The sequence below is a fragment of the Bombus pyrosoma genome, linkage group LG17, assembly GCF_014825855.1.
Source record: "Bombus pyrosoma isolate SC7728 linkage group LG17, ASM1482585v1, whole genome shotgun sequence".
Taxonomy (NCBI): domain Eukaryota; kingdom Metazoa; phylum Arthropoda; class Insecta; order Hymenoptera; family Apidae; genus Bombus; species Bombus pyrosoma.
In genome coordinates, this window is record NC_057786.1 from 4,797,994 (window position 1) to 4,815,038 (window position 17,045).

Consider the following 17,045-nt stretch of genomic DNA (forward strand, 5'->3'; position numbering starts at 1 on the left):
TTAGTTGTTTTTACCATCGTTATTGGGAATGTTAGTATCTGCGCCTTTTTGTAGCAGCAGTTTAACATCATATTCATGCCCTTGCTTTATAGCAACATATACATTGTATTGCATATCCTCAATATCACCAGAGATACACTCCTCGTCAAAAAGATAACCCAGCTGTGTAATCTTTAATTTCTCAATGGCACGTGTAAAGTTTTTCGTCTGTAACGTATAATATCAAAACATTATGAGCTCAGGATACGCGATTCGTTGAAAATAATTAAAAATATTATGAGGTTTAGTGTAACAAAAACAAATTGGTTTATTTTAACAACGAAATGATAAAACACTCTGTTAATATGTTTAGAAATTGCTCAGTACTTCATGATCTATCAACGAGTAAAGATTACAGTACAATATTATATAAATTTGTAAGTATGTGAAACGCGGAAAAAAATTAAACGAGTCTGGAAAAAAAGCAAATTCTTGAACTAAAACAGCAATAGTTATCAGTAGCAAAAATATCGAAAGTAATAAGATGAAGGCAGCCACGATGACTGCCGCCTGGAGGCATCATTAAATAAACTGTTGAACTGTTTATTATCTTCATTCTTAATGTTGCTGTAGCCCACTAAATAATATCATTTTATTTCATAGGGACAGTTCAAACCTCAATCGACCTTGTTTTAAACTTCGTCACTTCCACATATTTAATTCATTATATCAACATAATCAAATCGTCATGTTATACCGAATCGATCCACAGTCATTAACTACCAAATATATCTACCAAATATTACCTCATTCGCACATATAAATACCGTACAAACCACGATAGTTATAACCAATTTATATGTCCTTTACAGTCAATTTTCCCTGTCACACTGTCTCAGTCACTATATAATGACTTAAATCAATTAATTTTAATTAATTGCTCACACATAATTCCTCGAGTGGATACAAGTAACTCAATTTTTCGAGAGCGAACTGTTGAAGTTATTAGATGTATAAAGAGAAAGACGCGTGGATAAATTGCAAGGTAGAAAATATATTTTAAATACAGAAGTGAAAGTACAAGTATGAAATAATAATTTGAGCTGGTCCAGATCCGCACGCTAGCAGTGTTACCCTATAACTGAAAACCCCGAAGCCAACGTCGCCTGTCGACTGTTTATGGTTTGCCTTCTTCCCAGTCTTTTATCTATACGCTGTCGATGGCTTCAGTGCTTTAGAAAGCTAAAAAGACCAGATGTAGAGTTTTCTTAGAAGTGGTGACCACTTCAACACGAACCGAAGCACGTCCTCACACTCCAAAGTCTTGAGTCGAACTCCTTTGTGTTGTTATCCTTGCTTCTCACCACATTCTTTGTTTCTGCGTACAACTATTTATCCTTCGAATTAATTTTTCGTTAATCCCCATTTTTTTCATTTTCTCCTCCAATTTCTCTCTGTTTAGCCTGTCGAACGCCGCTCTTAAGTCCGCAAAACAGACAAACAGCTTCCCTCTTTCTCTACTCAACTGTTTGTCAATGATGTGACTTATCACAAACACTGCGTCGATTACTCCTCTTCCTTTTCTGAATTCGAATTGGCTCTCTTCCAGTTTGGTTTCAATCTCTGCCTTCAGCCGTTCGTCCAGTATCCCTGCGTAGATCTTGTATGCTGTATCCATTAATGTTACTCCCCTATAACTTTTCGCTGCTCTCTTGTCCCCCTTCTTGTATATCGGACATATTACACCTTTTTTCCAATCTTCCGGTATCCCTTCCCCATTCCATATTTTCCTTAATAGCTCCCATAACGCCTCCCTCACTTCCTTCGGTGCATACTTCCATACCTCATTTTCTAGCCCGTCCTCCCCCGTTGCCTTCTCCTTCAGTTTTCTTAGTTGGTATATCACCTCTTCCTTCTCTATATTATCTTCCCTCTCCTTTCTTATTTTCTCTTCCTCTCCATGTTCCTTCGTTTTTCTGTCCTCTTTGTGCTCTTTTCCTTCTAAAATCTTCATAAAGTGATTCTTACACTCTTCTTCGCTTATTTCTTCATCTATGCCCTCTCTTCTTCTTCTATACTTGTTTATGTACTTCCATGCTTCTTGTTCTTTTTTAATCTTCCTGATTTTCTCCATTTCCTCTTCTTCGTGTCTTTCCTTTCTTTCTTTGNCACCATTGTTTGAATGCCTTTTTATCCTCCATTAGCTCTTCTCTGCTGCATTTTCCTTTCCTCAACTTTGTCATCTTCCTTCTCACCTCTCTTTCCCTCTCTTTCCACTCCTTGTCGTGCCACACATTCTCTTCCATGCCCCATTTCCTTATCTTCACTTTCTTCTTTGGCATTGCTTCCTCTATTTCGTTTTTGATTTCTATCCACAGCTCCTCTACTGTTCTCCCCTCGTAGGTCCAGTCTTTGCATTCCTCCAGGTACTTTTCCATGCTTTCCCTTCTCCACTCCCTTCTCTCCTTCTCTTTTTCTTCCCTTTCTTCGGTTCTTTGTAGTTCTGGCCCCCCTATTTCTACCTCTAGTGGCATATGGTCCGACTCTGTTCTTTTTCTTACCTTCATGTCAATTATTTCTTCTGTCGCCTCCTGGTTTCCGATCAAATAGTCTATTACTGAGTTTCCTCTCTCTCCCCAATATAAGTCCACTCCTCTCCTTCTTTATCTCTGCCATTGATTATCATCCAGCCTCTCTCTTCCAAATACCTTAGCAGTATTCTTCCTTCCGCGTTTATTGTCTTGTCTTTTGATCGCCTGCTTCTTTCTTTCCCTGGGTCCTCGTTTATCTGCCTTCCCTCTTCTCCCGTTCTTGCGTTCCAGTCTCCGCCGATGATCATCACTTCCTCTTCTCTTCTGTCTACTTTTTCCTCTATTTCTTCCCATGTCCCTTTTGTGTCCTGATTATAGACCCATATTATCTTGAACGTCTTATCCTTGTATGCTATTTTTCTTTCCACCATATTATCACTTATTTCTTTGTATTCCAGTTCTTTCAATTCCTTTTTTATATCGGTCATTATACCCCCTTTTGCTCTTCCTTTCTTCCTTATTCTCCTTGCTGCCCTACATTTCCATTCGAATTCTTTGGGTAGTCTGTATTTTACTTTTTCCCAATTGCTTTCCTGTGTCCATGTTTCTGTGAGTCCGATTACGTCAAATGTCTTTAAGTACTCCCACACCTCCTTGTCTTTGCCTATTAGTCCTGCTACGTTCCAAAAGCACATTTTCATTCCCCCTGTATTCCCCCCCTTTCCTCCTTTTTTCACTTTTCTTCCCCTCTCCTTCTTTCCTCCATCAGTCTCTGTCCCTTTTCAATCCATCTGTACCGCCTGTCTCCCACCTTTAATTTCATGTAGCCTATCCTTACGTTTTCCTCCTTTTTCCTTCTTATTCTTGCCTCCCTTCTTATTTGCTGCTGTATTTCCCTTCTCTTTACAGCAGCAACTAATACCACGGACTACTCACATACACAGCCACCTCAACTGGTGATCTCGACGTGATATGATCGACTTCGAAACAGAGGTGTGACTGTGATAGCGCTAGTGAGACTTCAAAGCCGCGAACCTATGACTGTGGAAAACTTGGACCTCTATCGCGACGACGAACACGAAACGACGACGACGCGCACCGTAGCGACGAGTATCCACCGCCACATCGAAGATCTCGTGCAACATCTGCACGGGTTTGACTACACGCGGTCGACGCTTTATCCCGCAGCGAGACGACAAATCCGCAGATGTCGAACTCTCTCGCAAACGCACACGGAAACAACGAATGAATCGTACGACCATAGGCACAACACAGAATAGAGGAAAACGTTATCACTGATAAGGGGGTACTGTGGCGGCACTCGACAACACAAATACCGCCACTAACTAGCAACGGACGACGGTAGCGCAGTGGTTAGCGCCTTAGGTTACGAACGTTCGGATCCCGGGATCGAATCCCGGCGACCGAAGTCCGATTTTTCTTCCACGATTCTTAAATAGGGAGAAAAATACTGCAGTACACCCCCCAACAGCAGCGCGGCATCTACAACCAGCAGCAACTAATACCACGGACTACTCACATACACAGCCACCTCATAAGATTTCAATAGTTACACGACTAAATCTGTTTCTTTTAGAGGAAATGTATTGTTTAAACGATAACCTTCCTGTATAAAGGAGTAAACCCTCATCAAGGTACAAGTTTTCGAAAGCCTAAAATGCCTTCTGAAAACTTTGTCTGAGCATATCGCAAATTTGCCGTATTTCATATAATTTATCACCATCTGCAATCACATTATTCGTATTAAAATGTAAGATTTTTAGCAAATATAAAAATCGATCTGTATTCATAACTTCTCCAAAAATTTTGCTCTTGAACAATTCATCGTTAGACCAATATTTACAATATGACAATTTTTTATTTCGCGGCATTAATAATTTGATGGCGAGAGAAACAAATAAATTTCTGGAGGAGAAGCGTGTCGGGAATTTATCGTATTAGCATTCTCATCAACTCCACTCCGATAATCGTTTGCCAACAATGAAATTTGTAAAATTTTCGGAAGAGAACAATTAAAAAAATGTAAAACTCGTGCCGAATAACTAATTGATATTTTTATTCCCGAATGCTCACAATTAAATTTATGAATATTTGCCTGGAATAATTCGTTCGATTCAGTTGAAGTGTTTTCTTCGAATTCGAATAAATTTGAATTTATCTGGTCATCTTCTGATAGCTCCAAATAATTCCCATTTCGATTAATACGTCTTTTTCTGTTATTTGCCATCATTTTAGGAGTAGGATAAAATCTGTTCAGAAATAATTAATCTAAATAAAGGTAAACAAATTTGAAAAACTACAAAGCATACCTTCTTGTCTGTTGTTGGTAAAGAAGTAAATTTAATTACCTTCCTTCAGTAAACACTAACTTTATTCGCTACAAACATTCGGGCAAATATCTCGAGACTTATTTGGCATTTGATGTATTGAGGTATTTCGTCCGCGAGAAACAAATGAAGCAAAACAAAATACTAACGCTACATGTGCAGAGTAAGATACTTGATGTGCAATAACTTCAATCGCTCGTCGTATGTACAATACGCGGCATTTTACAAAGAGCAACTGTTGTCGCCCGTAGTAGTACGTCAGTGACATTTTATGTAGAGCGACTGTAGTCGCCCGTAATAGCAAAAGGGTAAATCGGTATGTACTAATTCTAAAATTTCGTGTGCTTTACTGCGGTTATTTTGGAAAGGCAAAATGTGCATTTTATTCTGGATGCAGGTTCCACATTTCAATTCTATTCTGTTCAAAATTGTCTGGCATTCCCTCGACTTATTTTTTCTTACATTTCGTATTTAAATAACTAAAACTATTACATGTCCCAAGATTTTGTGAAATTTATCTTTTAATATCATCTTTTTTACATTTTTTGCATGAGACTCTTGTCTTTCAATATAAGTATTTATTATATATAAACCATGTTCTTTGAATGAAATTCCTATCAAGTTATTGTATTTGTTATAAATTTTTGACGTATTTCTTACTGAAGTAATCTTATTTTCACTCATTACTGTCGCATAACTAATTAAGTATTTGTCCATTTCTTCTACGTAAAATAGACCATTGGCTATTGTGATTTTAATTTTCATTTTGTTTACTACCAAGTAAGTCAACATTTTTCCAACTTTTGTTCCTTTTAAAATTTGTCCGTCTCCAATTTCCACATTTTTTATTCTGCTACGGTCGATACGCACCTCCCTGTCACTGTGCTTCACCACTGGTTCCATCTTTCCACGTGTTTGTGCAATTTCTTACTATGTTTTTTTTTATTCTTTATTTAAATTCTACAATTTGTCCAGTAGGACATTTGGTAAAATATTATAGCTTAAATATACATAGCATGTGGATGGTTACCTCCAGCAGGGTACCATCTTCGTGTTTGTTAGGTTATATCCTTTGTGAATTCCTTACTATGCGACCGTATTTTCCACAGCCAAGGCACTTCATGTCCTATTTTTCGACTTCAAATGCACTCGATCTTTTCTTGTCACTTTCACTCTGACCTCGCTTTTCCTACATAGTAATTTTATTTTTTAGAAATTCACAAATGCGATCACCTTTTTCAATAAGTCGATTAAATCGCCGATATAACTCAATGGGTCTGGTAGCGTTTTCAGATGTAGTCGAGCTTTTCACGCTCACTTACGTTTGCACCAGCACTTTTTAACTCGTTAATCCTTTTTTCAAAATCCGTGAAAAATGAATTTGAATCTTCAAAGTCTCTCAATTTCACCCTGTCGAGTCTATTTCTTATGCAAATTTGCAATGCTGTTGGTTTCTTCAACTACATTTCATCAAATTTTCTCATTATTAAAGCAGGGTCCAGGTCACCAACAAATTCCAATTGTTCATTTGTTATATTACAATAGATATAGTTCATCGCTTTTAGGTTCGTTTTGTCCCAGTCGGCTTGCGTATCTGTGTCCATTTTCTTTCGCATAGTCGGTTCATCACACTTTTTCCATTTTAAACACAATAACATCTTTTCTTCCATATCTTGTAATCACGTCCGTCGAATATTTGAGGTTTGATTTCATCGTCCTTTCACATCTTGATTCGTTTTGTATTTTCACCCCTTTTTCTCTTTTTTCAAAAATCATTTTCTTTAATACTCAGATTTCTTTTATTTGTTCTGCCAATAGCCTTTCTAAATTTTCAGGACTTATTTTCAACCTTTTTAAATCAACTTCTATGTATTCACTCCCGGTCACACGTGATTCCATAACCTTAAATTCTGGTAACCACGAACTTTTGTTACCAAGTTGTGAATTGTGAATCTTAGTCGCCGAAATAAATGTATAGGAACACTCACATTACACGTACAAGTGATATTAAAATGGCTAGATATTTATTTAATATGTGATTTACAAGATATTCGTAGATACACATTGCACGCATCTCAGCATTCTTTTCGTCGCACCATCTTTTTTACCACCATGCGTACGGAAGAGTCGCATTCTTCTGTTTTACAAGACGTTGCACACGTACATACTCTCACAATAACTCATATTCATATGTGTGTAACTACTACGCGCATAATCCAATGTAGCACACAAAATTACGAATATCTCAATAGATAGTAAAATCTAATGTACCAATATAACAGAGTTCAGAGTGTTATAACAGACTGTCGACGAGGAATCTGGCTCCTTCTCTGTTTCTTCGTTGCAAATACGATTGATAATAATCTTCCAGTAGTGGCGCAGTTGACTCTAGGTACGTTCCTTCTGGATTCTTCGTTGTTTAGTTTACTCGAGATGGGATCTTTCCTTAGTTGGCGAATAGAAAATTTTGAGAGCAGCAGATTTCGAATGCGTGTCCGATTCGTTAACACTTAGAATATTTATTTTCACGCAGTCACCTGATGGTTGGTTAGATGACTGAGTAAAAGTTCGTGGTCGTGAATCGGTAGCATTTCGATTCGATACTGGTGTAGTGTTGTCAGATTGGTTCTTTGGGCGGTTGGTAACACGATTCACTTTTTGTAACCATTGCCCTCTGTCGGCTGCTAGTCGTTGGGCGACGTTCAGATTCCTCGGATCGTTAGCTATTACCATCTGTTCTATTTCGTATCGTAAATTGAGCAAATATGTCTTAAGTGTTTCGCGTTCTTCCATATCCATAGCTACGCGTCGTTCAGTTGGCGTGCGGTTTTCGTTTTGAACTGCGTAATTTAATTCATTGAGCTGTTGTCGGAACCTGGAGTTGAAAGATTACACGCTTTCTGTTGCTCCATGTTTTAAATTTTTCAATTTGTTCCAGCAATTACTAATAGTGGTTGGTACTGCTACGTGTTGTCTGAAACATGAATATATGTCTTCAAGCGAGTTAATCTTCAGGTATCGTATATTTCTTTTCGCGTCGTCGGTTTTGCTTTAGATGAGTATAAGGTTTAATAGTAGCTCTCTATCACTTGCCTTGCACACTTTGTCATAGCTCTTGCTTTGAGAACTGATAGGATAAAGTCGTCCGCAATTACGTCGTCTCGATCCCGTACTGTTAGTACATATGGCCTTTTCTGCTTGGACGCTTTGTTATTCATCGTCGCAGTCGTTTCTTGGTCTAATTGTGACGTGACTAGTTTTACTTTGTAATCTTGTTAGTTGGATTCATGTTGTGAGTATGACACTTTCAGCAGAAGAAGAATCACTACCTTCAGAACGTATTTCGGCTCTACTGTTTCCATAGTGTGCGAAAGCCAATTTACCGTAATTCTTTGTTGATCCTTCTTTTGACCAAGGAGGTGATGATGGTCCTTTGCTGTAAAATCCGTGGAGTCCCGGTTGAAGTTTCCTCTTGATGAGTTGAGTCACCCTGACAGGGATTGCCAATTTTGTCACGTAGGAGACACAAGAAATTACGAAATTAACAGATCACCGCGTCGTAGTTCGAACGTTTCGTAAGTAAGATAAGAAATTTGGATTTTAGAATGTGTTTGTCGTGTGCGGATTCTGGATAGGTTTATATCATAAGGTCCTAAGCTCTATGGAAGGGCTGCCGCCGGGGGCAGATTAGAAGTGCCTATCCTACCACTGTCCTCTGGGTCTGGCACACCATCTGGTCGCTGCCTCTATGGCTGTGGTCCTGCAGGACGTTTAGGACACAGGGTCATCCCATTACCATATTATGACCCTGTGACACAATCCATGCGCCTATCCCTGAGTTGTTCTGCTCGCTCGTGCCGGCTAGTTGTTGACGATGGAAGTTTTCACGTTCCCTGCTCGTATAGCCTTTGTTTTCTCTTCCTCTACCGCGAGCCCGTGTTGATCCACGCCAATAAGCGTTATTGCTTCCTGCTTGGACGCCATTTTGACATTCTCTCACAAAATGCCCTGCTCTCCCACATTTGAAGCATTCTCCTTTTTTTGTAGTAAATGCGTTAAGCTCTTCTTTGTACATGATCAAATTTATTTTCCATTTCAGCTTTTACGATTTTATTTTTCACATACGCTACTATTTGGTCTTCTTTCTTCAATGCATCTACCATATCTCCCATATAGCTGTATGCTTCGGGTAAGATATTTAGCATGTAAATCAGCTTTTTCTTTTTTTCACTTGTGCACCCGCATTTTTTCATACATTTACTAGCTTATCAAGCCTTATCTTTTCCACTCTATTTCTGCACACAATTTGTAGTGATGTAGATTCCTTCAAACACATCTCGTTTAACTTTTTTATTATTCCATATGCCGTTTGTTCCTCACTAATAAATTTTAATTGCTTATTTGAGATTGCGCTGTAAGTTATATTTATTGCCTTCAAATCATTGTTATCCCAGTCTACATTATCTGTACTAGTCTTTTTTCTAATTACGACAGTATCACATTTTTTAAGCTTCAGAAACATCGTAATTGTTTTCTTCTACATATTGTAGTCCTCTCCATTGAACACCGGTATCGTGATTTCCTTTCTTTTCATTCTAATTCTTTTTTTTTTTTTGTTTTTGTTTATTCTCGAACGATCCTACGTGTTCGAAATCTTCCAATTGTTTTCTTACGTAACCTTTGGTGTCGTAATCTTTTTCGTAAATGTCTCGAACTTTTCTTCACTTAATGAAGACTGATTAAATCATTAAATCATTCACTGATTAAATCCCCCGAACAAACCAACCAGCAAAATCAACATTAACCACGTTCTATTGCCATAATATTACATTATGCTATATCGCATGGTATTCGTTAAAACATTCCAAACACATTTGGGGTGATTTTGGGTACTTTGAACAATATGTTGTAGTCTTTTTTATGTTTTTTCTCGCTTCTTCGCGTCAGACAGTTTGCCTCTTTTTCTTCTTGTAACGTAGGGTGCACATCCTTCTTATAAGTTTATCCTCCTGATTCTTAGGGTATCTCCAAATGGTGGGACACCTTCTTCGTTTTCTTCCGATGGTTGTCGGGCACAGTATTTTCTGAGGACACATTGGACCATTCGAAAACGAGAATTTCCCGAAATTTTCTTATCGGTATATTTTTGTTTGTGGCTGTTTGGTACACAATATGAGCATTTACTATAGTTGTTCCTAAGAGTAAATGTAGTGCTAATTTCCGATACCACTTGATGCTTTTCCGTATCGTAGTGGCATATGAGACCATCTGGTCACTTCTGTCGATACCAATTTTTCCATTATTATATGTAATTACCGCCAAAGGTTTCTGTTTCGGAGGACATACGTGATATGTAGAATTCGAGTTTGAAATCATAATGGGTGCATGTTTTGTTGATAATATTGTAACATTTCGAACGTCTCTCCATTTGAGCATCACAATACCGTTCTTATCTTCTCGTGTTTCATTTCGCTTTTCTTCAACGGGTACGACATTACGGAATGGGGCATATATTTTTTGTTATGCCATACAGTTCCAACGACATGCGTCCTAAAATTTAAAAATTTCACTGCTAACTGATAGCTCGTATAAAAGTTGTCGACGAACAAAGTTCGTCCTTCATCTAACAATTTATCTGCAAGTTCAATGCAGACGTTTTCAGCTATGCTAACTTGCTTACTTCCGGTGATTTCTCGTCCAGAATATACTTTTGCAGACCATGTGTAACTTTCGGTGGAACACAGTTTGAATACTTTTATACCACACTTACGTGATTTCGTCGGTATATATTGCCGGAACGTTAGTCGTCCCCTCCAAGGAACCATTATCATAAACATAATCAATATGTTTATGAGTGGTAAAACTTTTCCAAGTCTGCTACTCTGTTCTATAGTTCCCTTATTCGCAAAATGCAAGTTTGCCAATAGCAATTCAAAACGATTACGGGACATTCTGCTGCGTGAAAATGAAAAGTTGTAAATACGGCTCGTTGACCAACATGTAACAAGCGGTGTCGGTACTAGACCCATCCAAACCGTTGGTTCGATAAATATGATAATTTCTTTGGAAGTGGTGGGTTTCCACCTTTTATGTCGAGTTTGACCGGTCACTTCATGTTGATGTATTAGTCTCTGTGGCTAAAAGGCTTATCACTTTTTCATCAACGAATAACGAAAACACTTTACTTGCGCTAATGTCAGACGGTAAATCCCTCAGAAGTCCGCTTTTTCCGGTGAAAATGTCTGTTGCCTGTTAGCGAATTCATTCCATTGAATGTTGTTCAATGAATTATCAATAGAATCGAATTTCTCTTCTTCGTCTATGGCACGTTCTTCCAACATGTCTTTGAGGTCTTCGTTTGCACATGCTTCCTCAATATCCGAATCCGAACTGGATGAAATTCTATTTACAACTTTTTTTCTAAAATTCACTACTTCATCGTCACTGCTCTCCTTACTTTCAGATATATTTTCACCCTGTTTACTGAACATTTTGAGGGTGAAAAAATCACTGATGTACGTCTTACAAGTATGCTTCTTGACCAAATGAAAGATCTGAGATACTTGCCATGAGATATTTGGAATTTCAGAACTAAATAATCTTTTCTTTACAATGAATCGAAGGCGATAAACAATGAATTCCCGCTTATCGCTCTATTTACGTTCTGCGTATCGGAGGTCGAATATTGGCCCCGCAGGAAACTTAGCCGAATCACGCTGGGCGACGAACGTATTCAGAGTGGTGTAACTGTAAAAATTAATCCTTTTTTACTCATTGGCTCATATCTTGGGACTGAGCTTACAGCATATGTAAAAATCGTTATTTTTCTTACTTTTTATTATTTATTTTATTCTTATTCATATGTTACGTTCAGATCATGTTCCTGTTTAGTTCAATTTACTTCAAAGTTTAACGATCAATATTTTATATAGATATAATCTATTAATCAAGATAACATGATTTTGCAACAATAAAAATAATTTTAACAATATCGCTAAATGAAGAAAGACACAAAAGATTTGGTTCCTATCTTTCGTCTTTAAAAAACGTTCAAAACGTACGTTCAAAAACGTTCATACGTGGTACTGCGAAGGACCACGGCCACCTACTTGATCAAAAGAATGATAAATTGGCTTTTGCACACTATGGAAACAGAATGAAGCCGAAATACGATCTGAAGGTAGTAATTTTTCTTCTGCTGAAAGTGTCATACTCACAACATGAATCCAACTAACAAGATTACAAAGTAAAACTAGTTACGTCACAATTAGACCAAGAGACGACTACGACGATGAATAACAAAGCGTTCAAATAGAAAAGGTCATACGTACTAACAGTACGGGGTCGAGACGACGTAATTGCGGACGACTTTATCCTATCAGTTCTCAAAGCAAGAGATATGACAAAGTGTGCAAAGCAAGTGATAGAGAACTACTATTAAATCTTATACTCATCTAAAGCAAAACCGATGACGCGAAAAGAAATATACGATACCTGAAGATTATCTCGCTTGAAGACTTATATTCATGTTTCAGACAACACGTAGCAACATCAACTACTATTAGTAGTTGCTGGAACAAATTGAAAAATTTAAAACAAGGAGCAACAGAAAGCGTATAATCCTTCAACTCCAAGTTCCGACAACAACTCAATGAATTAAATTACGCAATTCAAAACGAAAACCGCATGCCAACTGAACGACACGTAGCCATGGATATGGAAGAACGCGAAACACTTAAGACGTATTTGCTCAATTTACGATACGAAATAGAACAGATGGTAATAGCTAGCGATCCGAAGAATCTGAACTTCGTCCAACGACTAGAAGCCGACACAGGGCAATGGTTACAAGAAGTGAATCGTGTTACTAACCGCTCAAAGAACCAATCTGACAACACTACACCAGTATCGAATCGAAATGCTACCGATCCACGACCACGAACTTTTACTCAGTCATCTAACCAACCATCAGGTGACTGCATGAAAATAAATATTCTAAGTGTTAACGAATCGGACACGCATTCGAAATCTGCTGCTCTCAAAATTTTCTATTCGCCAACTAGGGAAAGGTCCTATCTCGAGTAAACCAAGCAACGAAGAATCCAGAAGGAACATGCCTAGGTCAACTGCACCACTACGGGAAGATTATTGTCAATCGTATTGCAACGAAGAAACAGAGAAAGAGTCAAGTCCCTCGTCGACACTCTGTTATAACACTCTAAACCGTTACTCTGTTGTATTGGTACACTAAATTTTACTATCTGTTGAGATATACGTAATTTTGTGTGCTACACTGGATTATCCGCGTAATAGTTACACACATATGAATATGAGTTATTGTGAGGGTATACCACATGCTTGAAATAGCTAGTCATGTCGATATGGAAGAGGAAGGAAAAGTCGAATACATTATAAACGGAATAATAAACGAAGAATGCAAGAAGTCTACACTGTACGGTGCTACGTCCATCAAAGAGTTAAAGAAAAGGTCAATTATATACGAGGGACAGAAGTGTCGTAGAACAAAGTCGATTGCGAGGCCGGCCAAAACCGAAAAGAACGAGAAGCCCAGTCAATCTAGAGATGTAGTGAAGAACACAAGATGTTACAATTGCAATGACGAAGAACACGAGTGCGCAGTGTCCGAATAAGTCGAGAGAACCTAAATGCTTTAAGTAGAGGGTACGGACACATCGCATCGAAGTGCGACAACCTGAGCTAATCCCCTAAAGTTGTTTCTAGTGCGTGGCGATTGTTACAGACGAAGCGTGGTAAAGACGTTAAAATCGGAAATTTTGAATTGAACGCGCTGATAGACACCGGTAGCGAATTAACTACAATGCGAGCGGATCAGTATGTAAAAATTGGAGCGCCTAGATTAGGTCAGAAAATTGTTGAATTTCGCGGGATCAGTCCCGAAAAAAATTGTACACTCGAAAAATTTTCGACGAATGTTCTGATAGGCGATAAGTCGTACGTTATAACGATACATATAATTTCAGACACCGTGATGCAACATTCACTGATTATTGGCGCAGACTCTTGAATACCGTCGTAGTAAACATAAAGAAAGGAAACGCTTCTATTCGTAAAGTAGAGAAGAAATATTGTAATAAACTCCCGGGGGTGTTTAAAGTAGATGTAGAAATTCAGCAAGACGAAATAATAAATCAGTCTCAATCTGACTTTGCAAACCCTATCGTAGTCGAAAAATGTAACGGATCTCTTCATGTTTCTATCGAGGAAAGTAGTAAAGAATGTACGGCAGTTGTAGTTCCCACGAACCCTTGTCACGAGGACACCGTCGTAATGAACAAAATTTTATTAGACGAATCGGTTACAACGGACATAACCGCGGTAATGTCGGGTGGAGACGACACGAACGATTGTGATGAGATTTTCGTAGGATTTACAGAGTATCGTGCAAACTATACAGTCGAACAAACAAGGCCTAGCGCGAGTTCTAAGGAGCGAATGAAAAGCGAGAATGAGGTGGCTACGAGAAAATTTGAAGTAATGCGAAGACGATCTAATGTAACCTCTTATTGACGAAAGGCGTTTAACAAAAGACGTAAGGAGGCGACAACATACAAGACAGGGGATCTGGTGGCGATCGAGAGGACACAGGGCGATCCTAGGCTAAAGCTGAATTCGAAGTTCCTTGGGCCGAACCGCGTGGTGAAAGTTTTGCGGAATGACCGTTACATGGTGCAGCGAGAAGGCGAACACGAGGGGCCGCAAACGACCTCCACGACGGCTGATCACATGAAATGGTGGGACATCGTTGAAGTTAATGATGCGAGTGGAACTAGCGAAGATGAACACATATGAGGGCAGATGTGATTGTCAGTATGGCCGAGTGTAGTATCATGGACGAGAAGCCTGGGGGGTGTCGTGCGAATTATAAACAAGCGGTTGCTGAGCATGTGCGTGGTGGAACTAAGACAAAAGATACGAGGCTAAGACAAAAGACAAGGGGTTGCTAAGGGACATAAACGAATTAACAGCAGTATGATTTGAGAAGCCAGAGAGTGCGAATTGCGTTGTCCAGAGAGAGAGAGAGAGAGAGAGAGAGAGAGAGAGTTGAATCCGTGATGACGAGAATTACTAATTAATTATCTAGTTGTCTTAATAATAATATGTTGTTGTGATTAGTTCACGTTAAACAACCATCGTCTCCTATTTAATCAACATCTGTTTAATCCATTTATTATAAATAAACTAATCATAATAGTACACGACACTACAATATATTACTACTGTAACAAATATAAATGTAAGGAAGCGTGTTGAATGTTGAATATATAGCACATAGGATAGTATAGTAATAGATAAATAGTAATAGGATGATCACGTCTGACAAAATATCTTGCATGCCACATCGAAACAATAACCAGATAGTAACAGGACAGCCACGTCTGTTAGGCACCCGACGATAACCTCTTCAGAGGAATCAAACCTTAGTATATAAATCTTAGCAAATCAGCACTCAATACACTTTTGTTATAACACCCTGAACCGTTACTCTGTTGGATTCATATAATAAATTTTACTATCATATCCAAAGTCTAAATTTTTTACCTTACTTGCGAAAAGTTCGAGCTACGACGTGAGGAGACAACCGATGATCTATTAATTTTGCGATTTTCTGTATCTTCTATGTGACACCAGCGGCGCGTAAGTCCTTGGACTGTACACTCCGAAAAACTCTGCAAACGTTCTTCTATCCTTTATAATCAGTACAAAAAACAATCCACATATAATACAAGTAGTAAACTTTAGGATGGCACCTGTTGCATCTTTTAATGTTTAATAGTTTAGTATTGACGATTCTTTTTTAGATTTATCTTAGAGCCAATTGGTCCTAGAGAAACATTTTCTTTTTTAAATCATGTGGAATAATTCCAGAACAGAGAAATTTTATTTCGATTCTTCGGCAATTACTTAACAAGAATGGCATTTTTTGCATTTTTTGAATTTCGAAAACCAATTTTGCGCTATGACGGTAAATATAACATGCACTAAAGAACTAAGATGAGTCACAGCTCAAGTGAATTCATACTTTCAGCTTTAGTGTACATAATCACTTATTATCATAAACAGTAACGAATATGAAAATGAATATAACATATACAATTATCATGCTTAGAGGATACGTAAGAAATTTTTTCGTAATATGAACGTTTTCATTTATGTGTAACAAAAAGAATTGATTGACTCATTTTAACACTTCGTTTTCAACAATGTAATATTTCAGTTTCAATATATTTATTAGTATTTCAACTATAACTCATTTGCTTGTAAAATAGCATTAATACGTCTTACAGTACTCTCCACTAGGATTTGGATAATCCGCAATGCAATAATCCGCAAATATTTATGCCTATTGTTTTTGTATTCTATCATGTAGTAAAATATCTTATTCCTTGCCTTGTGACATTCCAAGAGGGTTTACAAACTTCTAAATCTTGGACTCCTATGGATGCCATTACCGGATATCGATCTGCGAGAATAATTTTTATGGAATAAGTTACTCCCGTCGAATTTATGAGTTTGATGATATCGTCTGAGCGCTTCATTTTTGACGTGGGCATGAGAACAGCTCTTGAAAAATAATCAATGAAAATGACAAAACGGTAAAGTTTCTGCCGATTAATCTATGTTGCCAATACAGAATCGCTTTTTTAATAACAAAACATTCGAGACGGATCGCTTTCTTCTTCGATTCTGTCAGTTTCAATTTTCTTTAGAAGTAAGCAATAGGCTGTAATATTCCGTTGTCTCGGGATTGCTTCAAAACAGCTTCTAAACCGGTATTCACTTGCATCTGTCATGAATATTTCTTTGTTTTGATCATATATTGATAGAATCAAACTTGAACAGAGATATTTCTTAATCTTTTGGAATGACTTCCCACATTCCTCAGTCCAGCTAAATTCCACATTTTTCCTCAGTAAGTAATAAAGTGGTTCCAAGAGTTTGTAAGCATCTTCTACGTACCTATAATAAAAATTGATTTTTCCTATCAATTGTCTTACATTTCTTTTGTTCTTTGGACGCTCAAATTCGCGTATTGCTCTGAGGTTATCTTTTCCTGGTCGCACACCGCCTTTTTCGATGATGTGACCAACGTATTTCACTAAACTTTTTGCAAAATTACATTTGGCCAGTTTCAAGCGTAAGCCTT

The 17,045-nt window shown here is 37.9% G+C and overlaps 1 protein-coding gene across 1 annotated transcript; it reads right to left on the reverse strand.

Annotated features, from left to right (window-relative positions):
* Nucleotides 1–3,211, reverse strand: LOC122577097 (golgin subfamily A member 6-like protein 22). Its single transcript, XM_043748175.1, is given in 4 exon segments — nucleotides 1–207; nucleotides 1,550–2,099; nucleotides 2,152–2,615; nucleotides 2,618–3,211. Coding segments are annotated over 4 exon segments (1,815 nt in total).
* Nucleotides 3,212–17,045: the final 13,834 nt, after the last annotated feature.